Here is a 20774-nt window from a genome sequence, read left to right on the forward strand (position 1 = left end):
TTTCTCTATGTTATGGGGGTGGGGGAAAGGGGTGTCTCTTCTCACCTTGCCCTGCCAAGCACCATGGGCATTTGGAGGTGGAGGATGGAGGGTCTTTGTGTAGGGGGGGTTGTTGGAGGAAGATGGGTGTGGTGCTGTGGGAGTGGTCTCCCCCTGCAGTGAGCTACCCCCAGCCACCCCCTGGAACACCACATGGCACTGGGTGTGGGAGGTGGCATAGAGGGATGTCTGTGCAGTGGGGGATATGGGGAGTTGGTAGAAGGAGGGTGTCTTTCTCTGGACTCTGCCTATGTCCCCTCCCCACAGAGAGCTACTCCCGAAGCCCCCTATGCATGGGGTACTGGGGTGGGGGGTATAGGGGATATTGGGGATATGTGGGTGTAATGGGTGTCTCTATGCAGTAGGGACTATGCGGGGTAGGCATCTGTCCACACTCCTCCCATCCCCCACTCCAGTGAGCCACTGCCCCAAAGCACTATGGGCTACTGGGTGTGGCATATTGGGTTGGGGTTCTCTAAGAAGGGGGTTTATTGGCAGGGGCAAAGGGGGCATATCAGGGTGGAAGCTATGAGCGGTATTGGGTATACTGGAGGGTCTCTACATAGTGGGGTTATTGGAGGTATGGATGGGGTGTATCAGGGTAGGGACTATGAGGATCTCTAAGCAGTAGGAGTTATGGTGGTATGGGTGGAGCGTATTGGAGTGGGACCTCTGGGGGTTTATATGCAATGGAGATTGGGGTATGGGTGGGGGATATCAGAGGGAGACCATCTGGGTATCAGGTGTAATGGGGGTCTGTATGCAGTGGGAGTTATTGGGGGTATGAATGGGGTATATAGGGATATCAGGGGTGTAATGGGGTCTCTGCAGTGGAGGTATTGGGGTATGGGTGGGGCGTATCAGGGTCGGGGGCTATGGGCGGTATTGGGATGTAATGGGCTGTGAGGGGGAGTGGATTATTGGATGGGGGTATGGGTAGGGTGTATCAGAATAGGGGGCTATGGGTAGTACTGGGGGGTCTCTCTGCAGTGGGGGCTATTGGGTTATAGGTGGGGTGTATTGGGTGGGGGGCTATGGGTGGCATTGGGGTGTAATGGGGGTCTCTGCAGTGGGGGCTATTGGGGTATGGGTGGGGCTTATTGCAATGGGGGGCTATGGGTAGTATCAGGGTGTAATGGGGTCTCTATGCAGTGGGGGTATGGGTGGGGCATATCAGGGTGGGGGGCTATGGATGGTATTTGGATGTAATGGGGGACTCTGCAGTGCGGGCTATTGGGTTATGGGTGTATTGGGATGGGGTGTGGGTGGTATTAGGGTGCAATGGGGATATCTGCACTGGAGATTATTGGGGTATGGGTGGTATTGGGGTGGCCTCCCCCCACACTCACCCCCATCTTCTCCCTGCAGTGAGCTCCCCCCTGACCCCTGCAGCCCCCCACCCTGCCGAGAACCATGGGGCACTGCCTGTCTGCTACTCGTCTAAGGAGTCAATCCTGAGTGGGGCGGGGGTGGGGCAGACACCCCGTAGTGGGCAGGGCAGCGTGATGCGACGGGCTACGGTGCTGGCCCTGCTGACCGTGGTGCTGGTCTACCTGGTGAGCGGCGCCTTCGTCTTCCGCCTGCTGGAGCAGCCGCATGAGAGCCGCCAGCAGGAGGCACTGCAGGTCGCCCGTGAGCAGTTCCTGCAGAGATACCGCTGCGTGCCCAGCCAGGAGCTGGACACACTCATCCTGGTGAGATGGTGGGAGAGGGGCATGGAGGGGGCAGGTGTGGGGCGTGGATGGGGACAGGGTGGGGTGGATGGGGGAAAGAGGGGAGCAGGAGTGGGGCATGGGGGAGGGGGGAGCAGGCATTGGTGGGGGTGATGGGAAGTGCTATGGCCACCACTGAAAGTCCCCTCAGTTACAGCACTGCCAGTTCCTAAAGAGAGAGAGGCTCTCGCTGACTCAGGGATCGTGCAGAGCCTCCAGCTTTTCCTAAAATCCTAATGAATTAATTCTGTCCCCCCCAGTCCAGAAATTAATTCCCTCCCTGGCCTCCTACATCTACCCCCCTCCTCTTGCAGCTCCATGGGGCTTGTCACCCTCCCCCAGTCTGGGAGGGGAGGGCTGGAGGGGTGAGCAGGGCTGCTCTAAACTGCTGGGCTCTTTCTCCTTTCCTCCCCACTTCCCTCCTGCCCCCTGCTCCTTCTCTCCCCCCACCCCCACTTCTCTAGCTGATATCTCTTGTGGGGGAGGGAGAGCATCACCTGCCTCCTGCAGCAGCCCTGATTGGCTGCCCTTCCCAGGAGGTGGAGAAAGTGGGAGAAGGGCAGCCAATCACAGGGGCTTTTCACCCTCACCCTTGGGCCAGGCTGGAAAACTGCTGAGATTGGCCGAAATCAGAGTTGTCAATGGGGGGGCAGGAGGGGATGGTTGTAAGGGGTAGATGGGGAGGGACAGTGCTGGAGGCATGGGAAGGGTGCGGGGGTCAGGTGTCATTGGGGTGGGGCAGAAGCAGATGCAGGTTGGGGTGATTTGGGGGGCAATGGGGTGGGGTGAGGCTGATGGAGGGTTTCCAGGGGGAGATGGGGAGAGGAAGAGGAAAGTGGGGTGGGGTAGGGGGCAGTCAGTTGTCTGGGGACAACAGCCATGGGGCAGTCAGGAAAGGGTTGGCAAATGTGTACTGGGAAAGCCAAGTTCGGGGGTAAGGATGTGGGGAGGGGACAGCAGGAGCTGCATGATGGGGGGAACCCAAAACCACTAGTATTAACCCCTTCCCGTCTCCCCCAGCATGTCAGAGACACCATGGGTGCCGGTGCTGACCCCACAGCCAACAGCACCAATGGCACCAGCACCAACTGGGACATGGGCAGCGCCTTCTTCTTCGCTGGCACCGTCATCACCACCATCGGTACTGGTCCGTGGGATGTGTGTGTGCTGCGGGTAGGGATTGAGGGCAGAGGTGGGGGGGTGCTCAGGGCTGCGATAGCAGGGAGCTGCAGTTCAGGATTAAGGGGCATCAATTCTGCCCCCTCCCTGCTGACTCCATGCTCTCCCCCCCCCCAGGGTTCGGTAACACATCCCCCAAGACAGAGGGGGGGCGTCTCTTCTGCATCTTCTACGCTCTAGTTGGGATCCCGCTCTTCGGGATGCTGCTGGCTGGGGTGGGCGACCACCTGGGCTTCTCGCTGCGCCAGGCCATCGGCAAGGTGGAGGATATCTTCCTGGTGAGTGCCCTCTGAGTCCCTGTCCCCCTGTCCCCACAGAGCCAGGGCCCATGTACCCAGCAGCTCCAGGATCGTCAGTGCTTCCCCCACTCCAACCCCTCATGTCCAGCAGCTACAGTGGCTTCCACTGTCCTCCTTGGTCTCCCAGCCTCCTGTGCTCCCCCAGCAGTCCCCCCACATACCCCTGCACCCACTCTCCGGGCTGTGTGCAGAGCAGGGGTGCTGCAGAGGAGGGGTCAGATACTGGGACTGGGAGCCTGGCTCTGCTCCCCAGCACTAGATCTCTCCCATTTGTGGGGCCAGCTTGGTTTGGGGCTCCTGTCCCAGGGGGCTCCCCAGTCTGTTTCCTCCCCCAACACTCTCTGCCCCCACCCCATGGGTTCCAGGGATTCCCTTCCCGGAGGTGGGGGGAGGGTCCTTTCCCCAGGGTTGTGTGGCACAGTTCCCCTCCTGAGTAGGGGGGCCACCTCCAAGGTGCAGAAAACCCAGCCTCTGGCCACCCTGCCACCTAACAAATCACAGCCCCTGGCTGTCACCCTGTCAACCAACAACAAAATCCGGTCCACTGGTCACACCACCACCAGAACCCAGCCACTAGCCACGCCCCCCGTTAAGAAAAAGGGTCCTAGTGCCCATTATAGGTATTACTAGAATGCATTAGAGAACCATTTTACAAAACAGACAAACAACCCCCACGCAATCTGTATATTTTTATGTTATTTTACATAAGAACATAAGAATGGCCATACTGGGTCAGACCAAAGGTCCATCCAGCCCAGTATCCTACCGACAGTGGCCAATGCCAGGTGGCCCAGAGGGAGTGAACCTAACAGGTAATGATCAAGTGATCTCTCTCCTGCCATCCATCTCCACCCTCTGACAAACAGAGGCTAGGGACACCATTCCTTACCCATCCTGGCTAATAGCCATTAATGGACTTAACCTCCATGAATTTATCTAGTTCTCTTTTAAACCCTGTTATAATCCCAGCCTTCACAACCTCCTCAGGCAAGGAGTTCCACAGGTTGACTGTGCGCTGTGTGAAGAAGAACTTGCTTTTATTTGTTTTAAACCTGCTGCCCATTAATTTCATTTGGTGACCCCTAGTTCTTATATTATGGGAACAAGTAAATAACTTTTCCTTATTCACTTTCTCCGCACCACTCATGATTTTATAGACCTTTATCATATCCCCCCTTAGTCTCCTCTTTTCCAAGACGAAGAGTCCTAGCCTCTTTAATCTCTCCTCATATGGGACCCATTCCAAACCCCTAATCGTTTTCGTTGCCCTTCTCTAAACCTTTTCTAATACCAGTATATCTTTTTTGAGATGAGGAGACCACATCTGTACGCAGTATTCAAGATGTGGGCGTACCATGGATTTATATTTATAAGATATTCTCTGTCTTAGTCTCTATCCCTTTTTTAATGATTCCTAACATCCTGTTTGCTTTTTTGACTGCCGCTGCACACTGCGTGGATGTCTTTTATCATTTTTCTTACCTCATCCTAACACGGGCCACAGTCCAAACTACAAGGCATGGACTGTAGAGTGCTTTGGCATGTCTCAAGTGAAAAAACCCAGCACAGAAAATCTTCTACCTGGCAAAGCAGTACAAAACCCGGCCAGGTGGCACCTCTACTGCCAGGGGGCTGTGTGAGGGGGGCAAAGAAGTGAGTGTGTGTGTGTTGGGAGGAATTAGTGTATGTGAGGGGCAAAGGGGTTGGTGTGTGTGGTGGTGGTGGTGGTTCCCCTCTCGGGGGTCAGAGTGTGCGTGGGGGAGGCTGGCACAGTCTGTGGGGAGGGGGCTTTCCCCTGGTCCTCCCCTGATGCTGTCTCCTCCCTCCCAGAAATGGCAGGTGAGTCCCACCATTGTGCGGGTTCTCTCCGCCCTGCTCTTCATCCTCATTGGCTGCATCCTTTTCGTCACCATCCCCACCATTGTGTTCCAGCGAGTGGAGGGCTGGACCCTGCTGGAATCTGTCTACTTCGTGGTCATCACGCTGACTACCATCGGCTTCGGGGACTATGTGGCAGGTAGGCATGGGAGGATCTACGTGGGGGAGGCTGTTGGTGGTGGGCAGGAGGGGGGCTCAGTGGAAGCTGGGCTTCATGGGGGACAAGGAAAGGGGAGCGGGGAGCAGCCTAGTGTGTGTGGGGGTTAGTGTGAGAGAGCCCCTGGTGGGTCCCACTGTGGGAGGTGTGAGGAGCGGATGACAGGGAAGGTGGGTGGTGAGGTGTGATGTCCTAAGTGGGGCAGAGGATGTAGTCCAAGAGCTAATTATAGCAGGACTGCTCAGTAATAGCGACCATAATGTAATTAAATTTAGCATCTCTGTAGGGAGATAATACACACACAAAAAATCCCACTACAGTAAAATTTAATTTTAAAAAGGGAAACTACACAAAATGAGGACATTTGTTATATGGAAATTAAAAGGAGCTGTCACAAGGGTAAAATGCCTGCAAGCAGTGGAAACTATTTAAAAACGCCATAATACAGGGTCATAGTGAATGTATACCCCAAATCAGAAAAGACAATACGAGGACCAAAAGAATACCACCATAGCTCAACAGCAGAATATTGGAGGCTGTTAGAAGCAAAAAAGCACCCTTTAAACTTTGGAAATCAAATTACAATGAGTTCTAACAAACTCAGGCTGGTTAAGGGTACAAGTGTAATAAGAAAGGCCAAGAAAGAATTTGAGAAGCAACTTGCTAAAGAGGCAAAAACTAAGAGTAAGAATTTTTTTTAAGTACATCAGAAGCAGGAAGCATGTCAGACAGGCAGTGGGGCCAGACCACAAAGGTGTTAACGGAGCACTCAAGGAAGACAAGCCATTGCAGAGACGCTAAAAGGATTCTTTGCATCAGTCTTCACTCCAGAGGATGTGGGGGAGATACCCCCATCAGAGCTATTCTTTTTGGGTAATACATCTGAAATACTATTACACAGATGTGTCAGTGGAAGAGATTTTAGAACACATTGATAATTAAACCGTAATAAGTCACCAGGACCAGCTGGTATCACCCAAGAGTTCTGGAGGAACTCAAACATGAAATGGCAGAACTACTAACTGTGGTATGTAATCCATCACTGAAACAAGCCTCTGTGCCAGATGGTTGGAGGATAGCTTAATGTAATGCCGATTTTTAAAAAAAGGCTCCAGAGGTGATCCTGGCAATTACAGGCCAGTGAGCCTAACTTCAGTATTGGGCAAACTGGTAGAAACTATAGTAAAAAAAACTGAATTATCAGTTAACACTGATAAACACACTTTGTTGGAGAAGAGTCAACACAGCTTTTGTAAAGGGAAGTTGTGGCTCTTGACTCAAGAATTCTTTGAGGGGGTCAACAAGCATGTGGATAAGGGTGATCTAGTCTATATAGTGTACTTGGATTTTCAGAAAGCCTTTGACAAGGTCTCTCACCAAAGGCTCTTAAGAAAAAAGTAGTCATGGGATTAGAAAAAAGGCTCTCTCGTGGATCAGTAACTGGTTTAAAGATAGGAAACAAAGGGTAGGAATAAATGGTCAGTTTTCAGAATGGAGAGAGGTAAATATCGGGGTCCCCCGAGGGACTGGGACTTGTGCTATTCAACATATTCACTAATGATCTGGAAAAGGGAAGTGAACAGTGAAATGGCAAAGTTTGCAGGTGATAAAAAATTACTTACGATAGTTGAGTCTAAAGCAGACTGCGAAGAGTTACAAAGGGATCTCATGAAACTGCATGAGTGGGCAAGACAATGGGAGATGAAATTCAGCGTTGGTAAGTGCAAAGTAATGCACACTGGGAAACATAATCCTAGCTACACATACAAAATGATGAGGTCTAAATTAGATGTTGCCACTCAAGAATGAGATCTTGGAGTTATTGTGGGTAGTCCTCTGAAAACTTCAGCTCAATGTGCAGCAGTGGTCAGAAAGACTAACAAAATGCTAGGAAGGATAGAAAATAAGACAGAAAATTATTATAATGCCACTATATAAATCCATGATGTGCCCACACCTTGAATGCTGTATCCAGTTCTGGTTGCCCCATCTCAAAAAGGATATATAGTGGAACTGGAAAACGTTCAGAAAAGGACAACAGAGGTGATCAAGGGTATGGAATAACTTCCATATGAGGAGAGTCTAAAAATATTAGGACTGTTCAGCTTAGAAAAGAGACAATCAAGGGGGGGGATATGATAGAGGTCTACAAAATCATGACTGGTGTAGAAAAATAGAGAAGTCTTATTTACCCTTTCACACAATACAAAAACCAGGGGGTCACTGATTGAAATTAATGGGGAGCAAGTTTAATACAAACAAGAGGAAATACTTCTTCACACAAGGCACAGTCAACCTCTCATGAGATGTTGTGAAGGCCAAAAGTATAACTGGGTTCAAAAAAGAATTAGATAAGTTCATGGAAAATAGGTCTATCGCTGGCTATTGGCTAAGATGGTCAGGGATGGATGTACCCCATGCTTAGGGCAATCTTAACCCTCCAACTGCCAGAAGCCAGGAGGGGCAGACAGGTGGATCTCTCCAAATTGCCCTGTTCTGTATACTCTCCCTGAAGCTCCGGTATGGGCTACTGTCAGAAGACAAGATACTGGTCTAGATGGACCATTGGCCATTCTTATGTGGCCAGGGGGGCCTGGTACAGGGAAAGGAGGATAGGGAGGGGGCAGAGGGAAGCGGGTGGAGAGGGGCTGGCAGGAGGATTGGGGGCAGTGGAGTGATGGGGGAGAGGGGCAGGGAAGGCACAGCCGGTGCAGCGAGGAGGTTGTGTGTTTCGGGGGCAGTGTCTCAGCATCTCCCCTCCCAGGTGATGGTATGGGGGACAAGCACCCCTGGTACAAGCCCCTGGTCTGGTTCTGGATCCTGCTGGGCCTGGCCTACTTCGCCTCCATCCTCACCATGATTGGCAACTGGCTGCGGGTGTTGTCCCGTCGCACACGGGCCGAGGTTGGTACCCCGCACTTCCCCCACCCTGCCTCTCTGATCCCCTCACTTCCCCCATCCCTCAGATCCCCTCCTTGCCACCCATCCTGCCCCTTACCCTCCCACGGAACCCCCACTACCCTGCCCCTCTGACCCACTCACTGTCCCCTTTTGCATCCTCTCATGGACCCCTGACGGACTCCCCTCTGCTGTGCTCCTCTGCCCCCCACTCCTCCAACCCCCCTACTTTCCATCATCCTGCCCCTCCAACCCCCCCACAGAACCCCCACTGCCTCCTGGCCCCCACCCCTCCAGCTCCCCCTACGAACCACCACACTGTCTTGCCCCTCCATCCCCCTTACTGCCTCCCCTTTGCATCCCCCCATGGACTCCCCACTGTCTCCTTCTGTCACCCACAGACCTCCTATCCCCCTCACCTCTCTAACCCCCTCACTGTCCCTCACCCCACCTCTCCAACTCCCCACAGATTCCCACTATCCCCTGCCCTCCGACACCCCTTTGCATCCTCCCACAGACTTTGCATCCCTCTATGGTGTCCCCACCCCATCCCTATGACCCCCCCACGGCACCCCCAACTGGCTGCGAGTACTGTCCCAGCATACACATGCCAGGGTTGGTACCCCACTACAGACCCCTTCACAACCACCATCCCTTCCAACCCCTCAAAGGACCCCACATTGACAACTTGCTGGGGGTGCTGACCCGGCACACATGGGCTGAGATGGGTCTTCCCCACCCCCCAACCGACCCCTCCATCTGACCCCTCCCACGACCCCTGCATCCCCCTGTGGACTCCGTCACTGCTCCACCCCACCCCCACAAGATACACCCACTGGCAGGTGCTGTCCTGGTGCACAAAGGCTATGTACCCACCCTGCACACACACCCTAGCATGCACCCCCTCCAAAAGAGCCTCCCCCCACATCCTGTACACAGACCCCAGGGCGTGCCCATAGGTGAGGGAGTGGATGGGGGGGTTAGCCTGACACCCCCTAATCCAGCAGAATGGATGGGTGGGGGAAGGGAGGAGTGGTTCATGTGGAGAGGGGGCATGTCAGTGGGAAGGGATGGGGTGGAGTAAGTATGTGGGAGTCAGGGTGGAAGTGGAGGGGGGTCAGTGGAAGGGCTTGGATGGGTTCCCTGACCCCCCCCCCCACTCTCCCCACAGATGGTGGGGGGGGTCTCACCCTGCAGGCTGAGGGGGCTGGGGTGTATGTTGAGGCGATCAGTGGAGGGATGTGGGGGGGCTCGGTGATGTATGTGGTGGGATCAGTGGGAGATTTCCCTGCCTGTCCCTGATTCCCCTCTCAACCTACAGATGGGGGGCCTCACCGCGCAGGCTGCCAGCTGGACAGGGAATGTGACGGCCCAGCTGCGGGTGACGGGCATGGGGCTGCCCGAGAAGCTTCAGAAAGTGGGGACGCTGAAGGGACACCCACCCTCCCCTATGCCCCCGGAGCTTCCACCTGCCACGCCTTCTCCACCACCTCCCTTGCCTCGCCCGGAGCTCCCCTCTCCCAGCACCGCCCTGAAGGTGGCGCAGCTCAACGCCCGCAACATGGCCGCCTCAGCGGGGGGTGGCCTGCGCCCTATAGACTACATGGGGGAGAACCTGGCCTTCATCGATGAGAGCTCCGACACCCAGAGCGAGGCGCCCAGCGAAGGGGGGCTGCAGGCGAAGCGCCCCCGCCAACTCCGCCGCCTGCGTACCCGCCACACCCACGGCCAGCCCCCCGGCCTGCCCATGGACCTGCTGAGCCGCACTCGCCACAAGGGCGAGGCGGTCTAGAGGGGAGTGGAGCGACCCCTGCACGGAGACTGCCCCCCTGCAGCATGGTGCTACCTGGGCCCCCAACAGCATAGAGACTGCCCCCCCGGCTGTCAGCTGGGCCTACCTGTCCCCAATGGGGCCCCCCAACACAGACCTCCCATCCCTCATGGTACCAACTGGGCCCCCAGCATGGAGACATCCCATCCCCTGTGATGCCAACTGCCTCCCTGCTGCCAAACTGCCAACCCAGCACTGAGACTGCCTCCCCCACCCCGGTACCAGCTGAGCACCCCTGGCACAGAGACACCATCCTCCATGGTCCCCTCAAGGTGCCAACTGTCCCTCCCCAGCACCAGACCCCACCCACACCCAGAAAAGGGATTTGCTCCCATCCCCTTCCTGGTACCAGGAGACCCCCTCCAATACAGGGAACCCCACTGCACACAGACACCTACCACCCCAGCTCAGAGACTATCCCCCTCCCCTGGAGTGTCTGGGGGGCAGCTCTGTCTCCCCCCAAATCTGTGCCTCATTTGCCTTGCGGGCTGGGTCCTTAACCCCCCCAAAAGGGGGAGGGATCAGACTGCCAAATGATATTCTGAACCCCCAAACTCCTGGGGGGTGACCCCTCCCAAATCAACTAGGGGGAGTTTATTGAACCAAACAAGGGGCAATGCTGTTCCCTGCTGCCTCCCCCCCCCGTGGTGTAGGGAATGGGGGTGTCCACCCAGTGATCCCCCTGTGTGTCTGTCTGTCCTGTCGCCGCTCCCCCCCCCCCATCCACACACACAAAGGTGCCTGTTTGACTCTGTTCGATGGACAATTTTTTGTTTTGTTTTTTATTTTCCAGATTAAACCAAAATCTGAATGAGAGACACTGCATCTGTGTGTCTGTCCAGGGTGAGGGTGGCTGGCACAGTGCCTCAGAGAGGGGGGGCTCAGGAGGCACCAGCCCCGGAGGGGTGGGGGAGCATGGAAGAAGTGTAGGGGGGTTCAGAGGCAAGGGGCTGTGGGGGTTTGATGGGGGACAGGAACCAGGGTAGGGGGGCAGTGGAGAAGGGGTGCTGGGAGTGGAAGTAAGTGGAGCATGATGGAGGTGGGGCCGCACAGTGGGGGGTGTCACCCGTCCCAGGGGTCCTCCACCCCCAGGGGACCTGTGCAAGGTATGGTGTGGGGGATTGGGGACCTTGGGGGGTGAGTCTCCTCCTCCCCCAGCTCTGCTGGGGGCAAGTGAGGGATTCTAGAGTCCCTGGGATGGGATGTGGGGGCCTGGAGACTGTTGCCCAGCAGGGTTCTCCTGTTGCCATGGCGTCACCGCAGGGCACCACGGGGTCCTGGTCTGAGTGGGGTGTCTGTGAGTCCATCCTTTCCTTTTGGGGGGGTGCATGGTCATTGTGGTCTCTAACCCCCCCCAGACTCCAGCTTCTCTTTGTGCCCCATACTGGAAGGGTGAAGGGGGGCACAAAGTAGGTGGGGGTCTGATGAGAGGGGGAGTGGAGGAGTAAATGGGGGGCAGAGGTGTGTGGCTGGGTTTGGTGGGTTAGCAGGGATGTGTGGAGGGGTAGGCAGATGTCAGGAGGGGTGACTGGGCTGCAAGGGGCATGAAGGATGTGGGGGCTCAATGAGAGTACTGGGGTGGGGATGATTGGGTACCAAGGGCATGGGGGAGCTAAAAGGGGGGGATTGGGTGGGGGCCGCTAGCTCTGACACTTCCCCTCCCCCGGCGTCTCAGGCACTGAGCTCACCCAGTTCCCTGGGGCATCATGAAGAGTGGAGATGAGCCCGACACAGAGCAGGTAACAGGACATGTGAGGTGACACCCCCAAAATCCGTCTGGTTGGGGGGGGCGCAATGGAGGATGCAACATGGATAGGAAGGCATCTGGGGGCACTATGTGTCAGTTCGGGGGGGGGGCCTGTTGGGTCACTGGATCCTGATTTCAAGGGGGGGTGCATCTGGGGCACTGGTCCTGGTTTCAAGGGCAGGAATCTGTGGGCATGAGGTCCCCATTCAGGAAGGGGCTCTGGGTCTCAATTTCAAGGAGGGTGTCTGGGAGAGCTAGGCCCCGATTCACAGAGGGGTGGCAGTGGCATCTGGGAGAGCTCCAGTCCTCTGGATAACCCCCTTCCAGCAAAGGAGCTGTGAGGGAGAGGCACCCCATTAATCACTTCCTGGTCCATTGCAGGGCAAGGCAGGAATGGAATTGGATGGTGAGATGGAATTGCGCAGATGGTGAGAGCAAAGGATGCTGGGAATATCACCCCAAAGGCATGGGGTACAGGGCTGCATGGTTAGCTGGGGGTGGGGGAGGATACTGGACTAAACCCGGGGTGGGGGTGTGATATCACCCTGTGGAAAATGTGGGAATTGCTGCCATATTTGTAAGAACAATAGGTATGACTCAGTTTCCCCATGCCCTTGAGATTGCCATCCCATGGGCAGAAAAGGGTTACTTTCCCCTCCAGGGCAGGGGAGACGGGATGGCTGCGGCTCTCTCTGGCTGGGGATGGATGCACCAACAAGAACTGTCCCTAGGAACAGAGCCCTGGAGCGAACCTGGAGCCCCGCAGGGCTGCACCTGGGCACCAAAGTCTTGTCTACTCGGGAGCTATTCCTGATTAATGATTCCTAACTCCATGTGTGGACACCCTAATTTCAGAATCAGAGTGCCTTAGCCCAAATTATCCTAATCCAGATTAAACTAATCTGGAACAAGGCACTCTGCTCCTGGTCCAAGAGCATCCACATATGCAGTTAATCAGGAATAGTTAATCCATTTAAAATTTACACCCTGCCTTAATCTGGAGGCATGTTTCCATGTAGGCTCAGGGGCAGCTGTCAGGTAATAATGCCTTATCCTGATGCCTTACCGGTACAATGCTGTACAGAGAGAGACTGCAGGACTCAGTTGCTGTAATTTAACCAAGAGAAGGTGAAGAGGTAACTTGCTCCCAGTCTCTAGGCACCTGCCTGGAGAACAGACATGATAACAGAAGGTTCTTCAGTCTAGCAAAGGGCCACCAAAGTCCAGATTTGCCCTAGTTCAAATGGGAATTAGTTCAGGGCAGCCCTATGGCCCGTGGTGCCAGAGGTCAGACTGGATGATCACAGTGGGGTTTATGAGCGATGAATGTTGGCGTAAGAACAAATGGGGGATAACCTGGCCAGGAATCCACTGAGGCTGAATGTGAGAAGGTTTGTGCCCAACAGAGGAGGGATGGTCTGGAGCAGCCTCCCAGTAGGAGGAGTGGTGGGCAAACACCCCAACAGGCCTGAGGATGGAGCTGGGTAAGTTTCCAACCAGGATCCTGTAACAGGTTGGCTGCAAGAGCAGGACCCGGATTCAGTGGCCCAGAAGATTCCTTCCAGCCCTATGTTCCTAGGTCGCTGGATTAAGAATCTGGCTGCCCAGGCCAGGGGGCAGAGAGCGAGGCTCTGGCGGGGAAAGGAGGAGGAAATACAGAGACACATGGGGCGCTGGAGAGCCCAGGACCCTGCCTAGGCATAGAATCATAGAATCATAGAATATCAGGGTTGGAAGGGACCTCAGGAGGTCATCTAGTCCAACCCCCTGCTCAAAGCAGGACCAATTCCCAACTAAATCATCCCAGCCAGGGCTTTGTCAAGCCGGGCCTTAAAAACCTCCAAAGAAGGAGACTCCACCACCTCCCTAGGTAACGCATTCCAGTGCTTCACCACCCTCCTAGTGAAAAAGTTTTTCCTAATATCCAACCTAGACCTCCCCCACTGCAACTTAAGACCATTGCTCCTTGTTCTGTCATCTGCCACCACTGAGAACAGCCGAGCTCCATCCTCTTTGGAACCCCTCCTCAGGTAGTTGAAAGCAGCTATCAAATCCCCCCTCATTCTTCTCTTCTGGAGACTAAACAATCCCAGTTCCCTCAGCCTCTCCTCATAAGTCATGTGCTCCAGACCCCTAATCATTTTTGTTGCCCTCCGCTGGACTCTTTCCAATTTTTCCACATCCTTCTTGTCAGGGCCGGCTCTAACTTTTTTGCTGCCCCAAGCAGCAAAAAAAAGCGCCGCCCCGCCGCACCCCCCCCACACCGAGCGCCGCGCCGCCGGAGCCTGCCCCCCGCCGAGCGCCGCGCCCCGCGCCGGCCCCCGCTGAGCCGCCGGAGCCCACCCCCCCCGCCGAGCGCCGCGCCGCCGGAGCGCCCCCCGCCGAGCGCCGCGCCGCCGGAGCCCGCCCCCCGCCGAGCGCCGCGCCCCGCGCCGCCCCCCCCGCCAAGCCGCCGTAGCCCACCCCCCCCGCCGAGCGCCGCGCCGCCGGAGCGCCCCCCGCCGAGTGCTGTGCCGCCGGAGCGTCCCCCCCCCGCGGAATGCCGCGCCGCGCTGCCCCCCGCCACCCCAAGATTGGCCGCCCCTTACCAGGTGCCGCCCCAAGCATGTGCTTGGTTGCCTGATGCCTGGAGCCGGCCCTGCTTCTTGTAGTGTGGGGCCCAAAACTGGACACAGTATTCCAGATGAGGCCTCACCAATGTCGAATAAAGGGGAACGATAACGTTCCTCGATCTGCTGGAAATGCCCCTACTTATACAGCCCAAAATGCCGTTAGCCTTCTTGGCAACAAGAGCACACTGTTGACTCATATTCAGCTTCTCGTCCACTGTGACCCCTAAGTTAGGGTTACCATACGTCCGGATTTTCCCGGACATGTCCGGCTTTTTGGGCTCCAAATCCCCGTCCGGGGGGAAATCCCAAAAAGCCGGACATGTCCGGGAAAATCGGGACATGCGGGGCCGGCGGTGCTGGGCCGGGGGCCGGGCCGGGGGCCGGCGGTGCCGAGCCGGGGGCCGGGCCGGCGGTGCGGTGCCGAGCCGGGGGCCGGGCCGGGCCGGGCCAGCGGTGCCGAGCTGGGGGCCGGGGACCGGGCCGGCGGTGCGGTGCCGAGCCGGGGGCCGGTGCCGGGGGCCGGGCCGGCGGTGCCGAGCTGGGGGCCGGGGGCCGGGGGGTGCTGAGCCGGGGGCCGGGGACCGGCAGTGCTGGGCGGGCCGGGGGTGCTCGGCTGGGGGCCCAGGGGCCGGAGACTGGCAGTGCTGGGCGGGCCGGGGGTGCTCGGCCAGGGGCTGGCCCGGGGCCGGCACCCCAGAGCCCGAGCCGACCCAGGCTGGAGACGCCGGGGGGGCCAGACTGGGCCGCGCCTCCTCCCCCCACACCCCCCTTACCTGCTTCAGGCTTCCCGCGAATCAAATGTTCGCGGGAAGCAGGGGAGGGGGCGGAGTTGGGGCGGGTACTTTGGGGAAGGGGCGGGGCCCCGTGGGGTGTCCTCCTTTTGGAGGCTCAAAATATGGTAACCCTACCCTAGGTCCTTTTCTGCAGAACTGCTACCCAGCCATTCGGTCCCTAGTCTGTAGGGATTCTTCCGTCCTAAGTGCAGGACTCTGCACTTGTCCTTGTTGAACCTCATCAGGTTTTTTTTGGCCCAATCCTCTAATTTGTCTAGGTCCCTCTGTATCCGATCCCTACCCTCTAGTGTATCTACCACGCCTCCCAGTTTAGTGTCATCTGCAAACTTGCTGAGAGTGCAGTCCACACCATCCTCCAGATCATTAATAAAGATATTAAACAAAACCGGCCCCAGGACCGACCCTTGGGGCACTCCGCTTGAAACCGGCTGCCAACTAGACATGGAGCCATTGATCACTACCCGTTGAGCCCGATGATCTAGCCAGCTTTCTATCCACCTTACAGTCCATTCATCCAGCCCATACTTCTTTAACTTGGCGGCAAGAATACTGTGGGAGACCATATCAAAAGCTTTGCTAAAGTCAAGGAATAACACATCCACTGCTTTCCCCTCATCCACAGAGCCAGTTATCTCCTCATAGAAGGCAATTAGGTTAGTCAGGCACGACTTCCCCTTGGTGAATCCATGCTGACTGTTCCTGATCACTTTCCTCTCCTCTAAGTGTTTCATAATTGATTCCTTGAGGACCTGCTCCATGATTTTTCCAGGGACTGAGGTGAGGCTGACTGGCCTGTAGTTCCCCGGATCCTCCTTCTTCCCTTTTTTAAAGATGGGCACTACATTAGCCTTTTTCCAGTCATCCGGGACCTCCCCCGATCGCCATGAGTTTTCAAAGATGATGGCCAATGGCTCCGCAATCACATCCGCCAACTCCTTTAGTACCCTCGGATGCAGCGCATCCGGCCCCATGGATTTGTGCTCATCCAGTTTTTCTAAATAGTCCCGAACCACTTCTTTCTCCACGGAGGGCTGGTCACCTCCTCCCCATACTGTGCTGCCTAGTCCAGCAGTCTGGGAGCTGACCTTGTTTGTGAAGACAGAGGCAAAAAAAGCATTGAGTACATTAGCTTTTTCCACATCCTCTGTCACTAGGTTGCCTCCTTCATTCAGTAAGGGGCCCACACTTTCCTTGACTTTCTTCTTGTTGCTAACATACCTGAAGAAACCCTTCTTGTTACTCTTAACATCTCTTGCTAGCAGGCATGCTGGAGTAGGGGTGCTCACCCTAACCCCATGGCCTGGCACACCCTCAGGGCATTCCTGGACATGCTTGTCAGCACAGTGCACCCCGGTCCTGCTAAGCCCTGCCTCTCTCTGCAGGTCTGCGTGGAGCCTCTCCCCTGACCCCAGCACTGCCCAAGAGGTAAGGGATGGGACTGGGGTGTGCGGAGGGGGGAGGAGTGGTCTTCAGTTAGTGGCTCGGAGGCGCCCAATCCTCTACAATGTCATCCCCATATTAGGAGCAGGCTAATACTGGGTATCCCTGTATGGTGCCAGTACCGATGTGGGGTGCTGGCAGGTGTCACTGCAGAGTGGGGAACAGAGACTGGGGTTCCTGGGGGGTCACCACAGTGTTGGGAGAGGGACTGGGGCTCTCTGGGGTGTCACAGAAAGGGTTGCAGCTGAGTCTGTTTTAACCCACTCTGTTGTTGCAGGAGAAGGTGCTGGAGCAGGGGGAACAGATGATGGACGCTGCTGAGGGGTAAGAGTGGGGTGGTGGGGTTGGCATCTGGGCCTCTCCACCTCTAGTGACTGGGGGTGGAGGGACAGAGTTGGGGAAGGGGGGTTAATATGTAACACTGGATCCATGGGGCAATTGTCCTCTGGGGGACATGGCTGGGTCAGGGGGGTCACAACTAGACTGTGGCATGCCCAGGAGTCAGGGACCCATGGAGGGGGGCAGACAGCTCAGCTTCATTGGGTGGGGGTTGATCTGCCCTGTGGGGCAGCAGCAGCCTCTCCATCCCAGCTCCCTACCTGCCCCAGGGATGCTGCTTTCCCCATTCCATCCCCCCACCAGCTCCATGTCCCCCCCCCAGGGGACTCTGCTCTCATGCCCCTAATGGAATCCACCCCCCTCACAGAAGCTTTTAGCTGTTCGGTGCTAAAGGAATTTCCACTCCAGGGCTCCAGCCACCCCCCCACATAGGAACACAGTCTGGCCTGGAGCTGGGGGAGGGAGATACTGGATTGGATGGGCCCACAGGTCTGCTCTTGGGCAGGGAGAGGGGAAGACAGGCTACTGTGCTAGATGGGCCCATTGATCTGATCTGGGGAGGGGCGGGGGATACTCTCCTCTCACCAGGATGCCCTCCCCACCCGCAGGTCACCCAGGGGCACCTCCCCTCCACCCTATGATGACCCAGAAGAACCAGACAGTGCCTGTCAGGAGGTAGGAGTGACTGGGGGATGGAGGGCTGGGGGGCAGTGGGTTCTGGGCATCTGCCCTGCACACTTCCCCCCCCCCCAACTCCAAGGAAGGGGCTGCCTGTGGGGGAGGGGGTGGGAAAGGAAGCCGCCTCTTAGATGCCAGGGGTGCAAAGCCACAGGAGGAGGGGAAGGCCTGGGGATGGCGTTAGGGGGCATCTGGGCTGCCCCCAATTGCTCTAAAGGGATTCCTCCCACCAGGAACCTGGGCCTGCTGCTGAAGCCTTAGACACCTCAGCCCATCTCGCCCAGCAGGAGTCACGCACCACCCTCTCAGGTGAGTCATGGGGGGAGGAATCCCCGTGTAAACAGCCCCCGCTCTTCACCCCAGAGGTGGCTGCATCCCAGCACCAGGCGAGGGATACCTATGTGCTTTTGGATCTGTGGTGGGCGGGGGATATAGACTGAGCCCCCCCCGCCGCCGCTACCTCAAGCTCAGTCACTCTGCCCCCTCAGGCATGGGCAGCACTGTATGGACCATAGGGAGTCGCATCAGCCACTGGAGACTGGCACACCAGCGGGGTTACCATGTGGACCAGCTAACACAGGTGGGTACAGCCAGACCCCCTCATCTCGGATCTGTAGATACTCTTACAGTCCCTTTGGGAGGAGCCCTATTATTTGTCAGACCCTGGGCTCAGCATTTCACCAGGGCAAGTCCAGCGGCTCTGCGCCCAGGACTGGGCCTCTGGGCTCTAGCACCCTCTGAGGCTCCACGGCCAGTCCCAGCGAGTTCAGACTCCTGGCAGAGCCTTTGCTCCTTGGGAGTGACATGGCTGGGGGGATCTGCTCCAAGCAAGCCAGTGAGTCCACTGGAATCCAGCATTACAGAGCCCCTGGTAGGATGGGGAAGCTAAGCTTAACGCAGAGAGCCCGGGAACAGCCTGGCCTGGCCCTCCCCCAGGACTCCTGCCCTTCACCTTTCAGCTTTCTCTGCTGGGGAGGAAGCCCAGGATAGCTAGGGTGGGGATTGTCATGGAGTGTGGGGGGACTCAGGGCCCTGCACCCCCGGCTCCCTGCGATTCACCATGACTCTCAGCCAGCCAGTAAAGCAGAAGGTTTATTTAGATGACCGGAGTTCAGTCCAAGACAGGTCTTGCAGGCACAGACAACAGGACCCCCTCAGTTAGGTCCATCTTGGGGTCCCCGGGCACCCTAGCCCCCCTGGGAGGTCAGAGCCCCGTCTGCCTCCCAGCCCTGGTCACTAGCCAGCTCCTCAGACTCTGCCTTCAGCGACCCCTCCCACAGCCTTTGTTCAGTTTCCTGGGCAAAGGTGTCACCTCGCCCCAGCCCCCTCCTGGGTTCTCATGTTACATGCTCAGGTATTCTCCTTCGGTCAGTCTCCCATCCCCCAATGCAGACTATCCTAGCCACACCCCCCTGTCAGCATTCACAGACCACAGTAAGAACAGTCCCAGTTCGTCACATCTCTCCCCCCTTCGAGACCGAACTGAGCGGGGTCACTTTAGCCAGTGACCCGGGGAAGTTCGAACCTACCCCCGTTCCCATGGATGCCCCAGCATCCCTCCCATTCCTTGGTGAGAATTACACCAGGCCCCTCCAGTTTCACGCCCCCCCCTTAGGTCGGGGGTGCTCGAGGGCATTCGCAGTTCGCATGTGGGAAGGGTTATGCGGCCTGTGCCCTTTTCCCACCCCAATACCCCTGGGGTTCCAACTGGGCTGTGGTCTTCTCCCAGCGCTCCAGTCTGGAGGTCTGTGCTTCGGGCTCTCTTGGTTCAGAGCCCCCCTTTTAACCTTGGCCACCCTCCGGAAAGGCTCCTCTAGGCTGGGCAAGGGTCCTAAAGCCGGTTTCCCCTTGTCCCGGGCCTTCCTCCCCCTCTGACAGGGGTCACAGGATCGGCAGTACTGCCGGACAGTAACAAAGACCCCAGGCCAGTAAAAGCTCCGTAGCAGCCTCTGCTGGGTACGCCAGGTTCCCTGGTGCCCTGAGAGGGGGGTGTCATGGGCCTGGTACAGCAGCTGGCGGCGATACTTCTGGGGTACCACCAGCTGCCTCCTGATCCCCCCTGACTCCATTTTCCCTGGGGGAGCCCATTCTCGGTACAGGAACCCCTTCTCCCACAGGAACCTTTTCCGGCCGCCTCTCCCCATGGTCTGTACCGCACCGAGGTCGGCCAGGTCCCTTATCTTCCGCAAGGAGGGATCTTTCTGCACCTCGGCCTGGAACTCAGCAGCTGGGACAGGGATGGCCACCTGCTCTTTCTCGCCGGCTGGGTCTCTACCCAGTCAACCCTCTGTGGGTTTGGTCTGCTCAGTCTGTCCCTGAGCCTGGGGCACTGGGCCCGTATGTGGCCTCTCTGGCCACAGTGATAGCAGCCTATGTCCCATGGGTCGGATGGCCCTGATGCCGGATGTTCCCCTTTGATGGGGGTTTTCCGTATTTTCCCGCTGGGAGGTCCCATGGTGACTCTCTCTCTGCGTTGTGGTGGGACTGTTCCTTTGGGACTCCTCCCTGTTATCCCCTGACCGGCTCTTTACAAACTCATCGGCCAGCCGGCCTGCATGTCGCGGGTTCTCTGGTTTTTTGTCCCTCAACCACAGCCTCAGGTCGGATGGGCACCGCTCATACAGTTGCTCCAGTACCAGCAGTTTAACCAAGTCCTCCTTTGTCTGGGCCCCATCAGCCCACTTGCTGGCGTATCCTTCCATGCGGACGGCTAGTTGCAGATATGAGATCTCAGGGGTTTTATCCTGACTCCGGAACCTTTCCCGGTACATCTCAGAAGTCAGCCCAAACTCACGTAGCAGGGCCTTTTTGAATAGTTCATAGTCCCCTTTTTCCGCCTCTTCCAGTTGGCGGTACAAGGCCACGGCTTTGGGGTCCAGTAAGGGGGTGAGAACCCGGAGTCTGTCTGCAGGATCAACCTGGTGCAGCTCGCAGGCCGTCTCAAAGGCATCCAGGAAGTCATCCATGTCCTCCCCCTCCTTACGTGGGGCCAGGATGCACTTATCAAAGTTCCGTGCAGTCCTGGGTCCCCCCTCACTCACCGCAGCCGGGGTCTCGCGGCCCTTCAGCCTCGCCAGTTCCAGTTCCTGCTGACGCTGTCTCTCATTCTCCTCCCGTTCACGATGCCTCTCTCTCTCTCTCTTCATGCTGCCTTTGTCTCTCATTCTCCTC

General features: G+C 57.0%; 1 protein-coding gene across 1 annotated transcript; it reads left to right on the top strand.

Annotated features, from left to right (window-relative positions):
• Window positions 1–1412: 1412 nt before the first annotated feature.
• Window positions 1413–9954, top strand: KCNK4 (potassium two pore domain channel subfamily K member 4). Its single transcript, XM_065408343.1, has 6 exons — window positions 1413–1733; window positions 2772–2892; window positions 3048–3208; window positions 5060–5246; window positions 8029–8168; window positions 9484–9954. Exons 1-6 carry the CDS (start codon window positions 1545–1547, stop codon window positions 9952–9954), a joined length of 1269 nt encoding a protein of 422 aa, XP_065264415.1. The 5' UTR covers window positions 1413–1544.
• The last annotated feature ends 10820 nt before the right edge of the window (window positions 9955–20774 follow it).

The sequence above is a fragment of the Emys orbicularis genome, chromosome 7 (genome assembly GCF_028017835.1).
Source record: "Emys orbicularis isolate rEmyOrb1 chromosome 7, rEmyOrb1.hap1, whole genome shotgun sequence".
NCBI classification, from domain to species: Eukaryota; Metazoa; Chordata; order Testudines; family Emydidae; genus Emys; species Emys orbicularis.

Bases quoted from the DNA above. Each gene is read 5' to 3' on its own strand.
- KCNK4 (XM_065408343.1), top strand. From the start codon at position 1,545: ATGCGACGGGCTACGGTGCTGGCCCTGCTGACCGTGGTGCTGGTCTAC. The intron at 1,734-2,771 runs GTGAGATGGTGG...CGTCTCCCCCAG, and splicing joins AGCTGGACACACTCATCCTG to CATGTCAGAGACACCATGGG. The intron at 2,893-3,047 runs GTACTGGTCCGT...CCCCCCCCCCAG, and splicing joins CACCGTCATCACCACCATCG to GGTTCGGTAACACATCCCCC.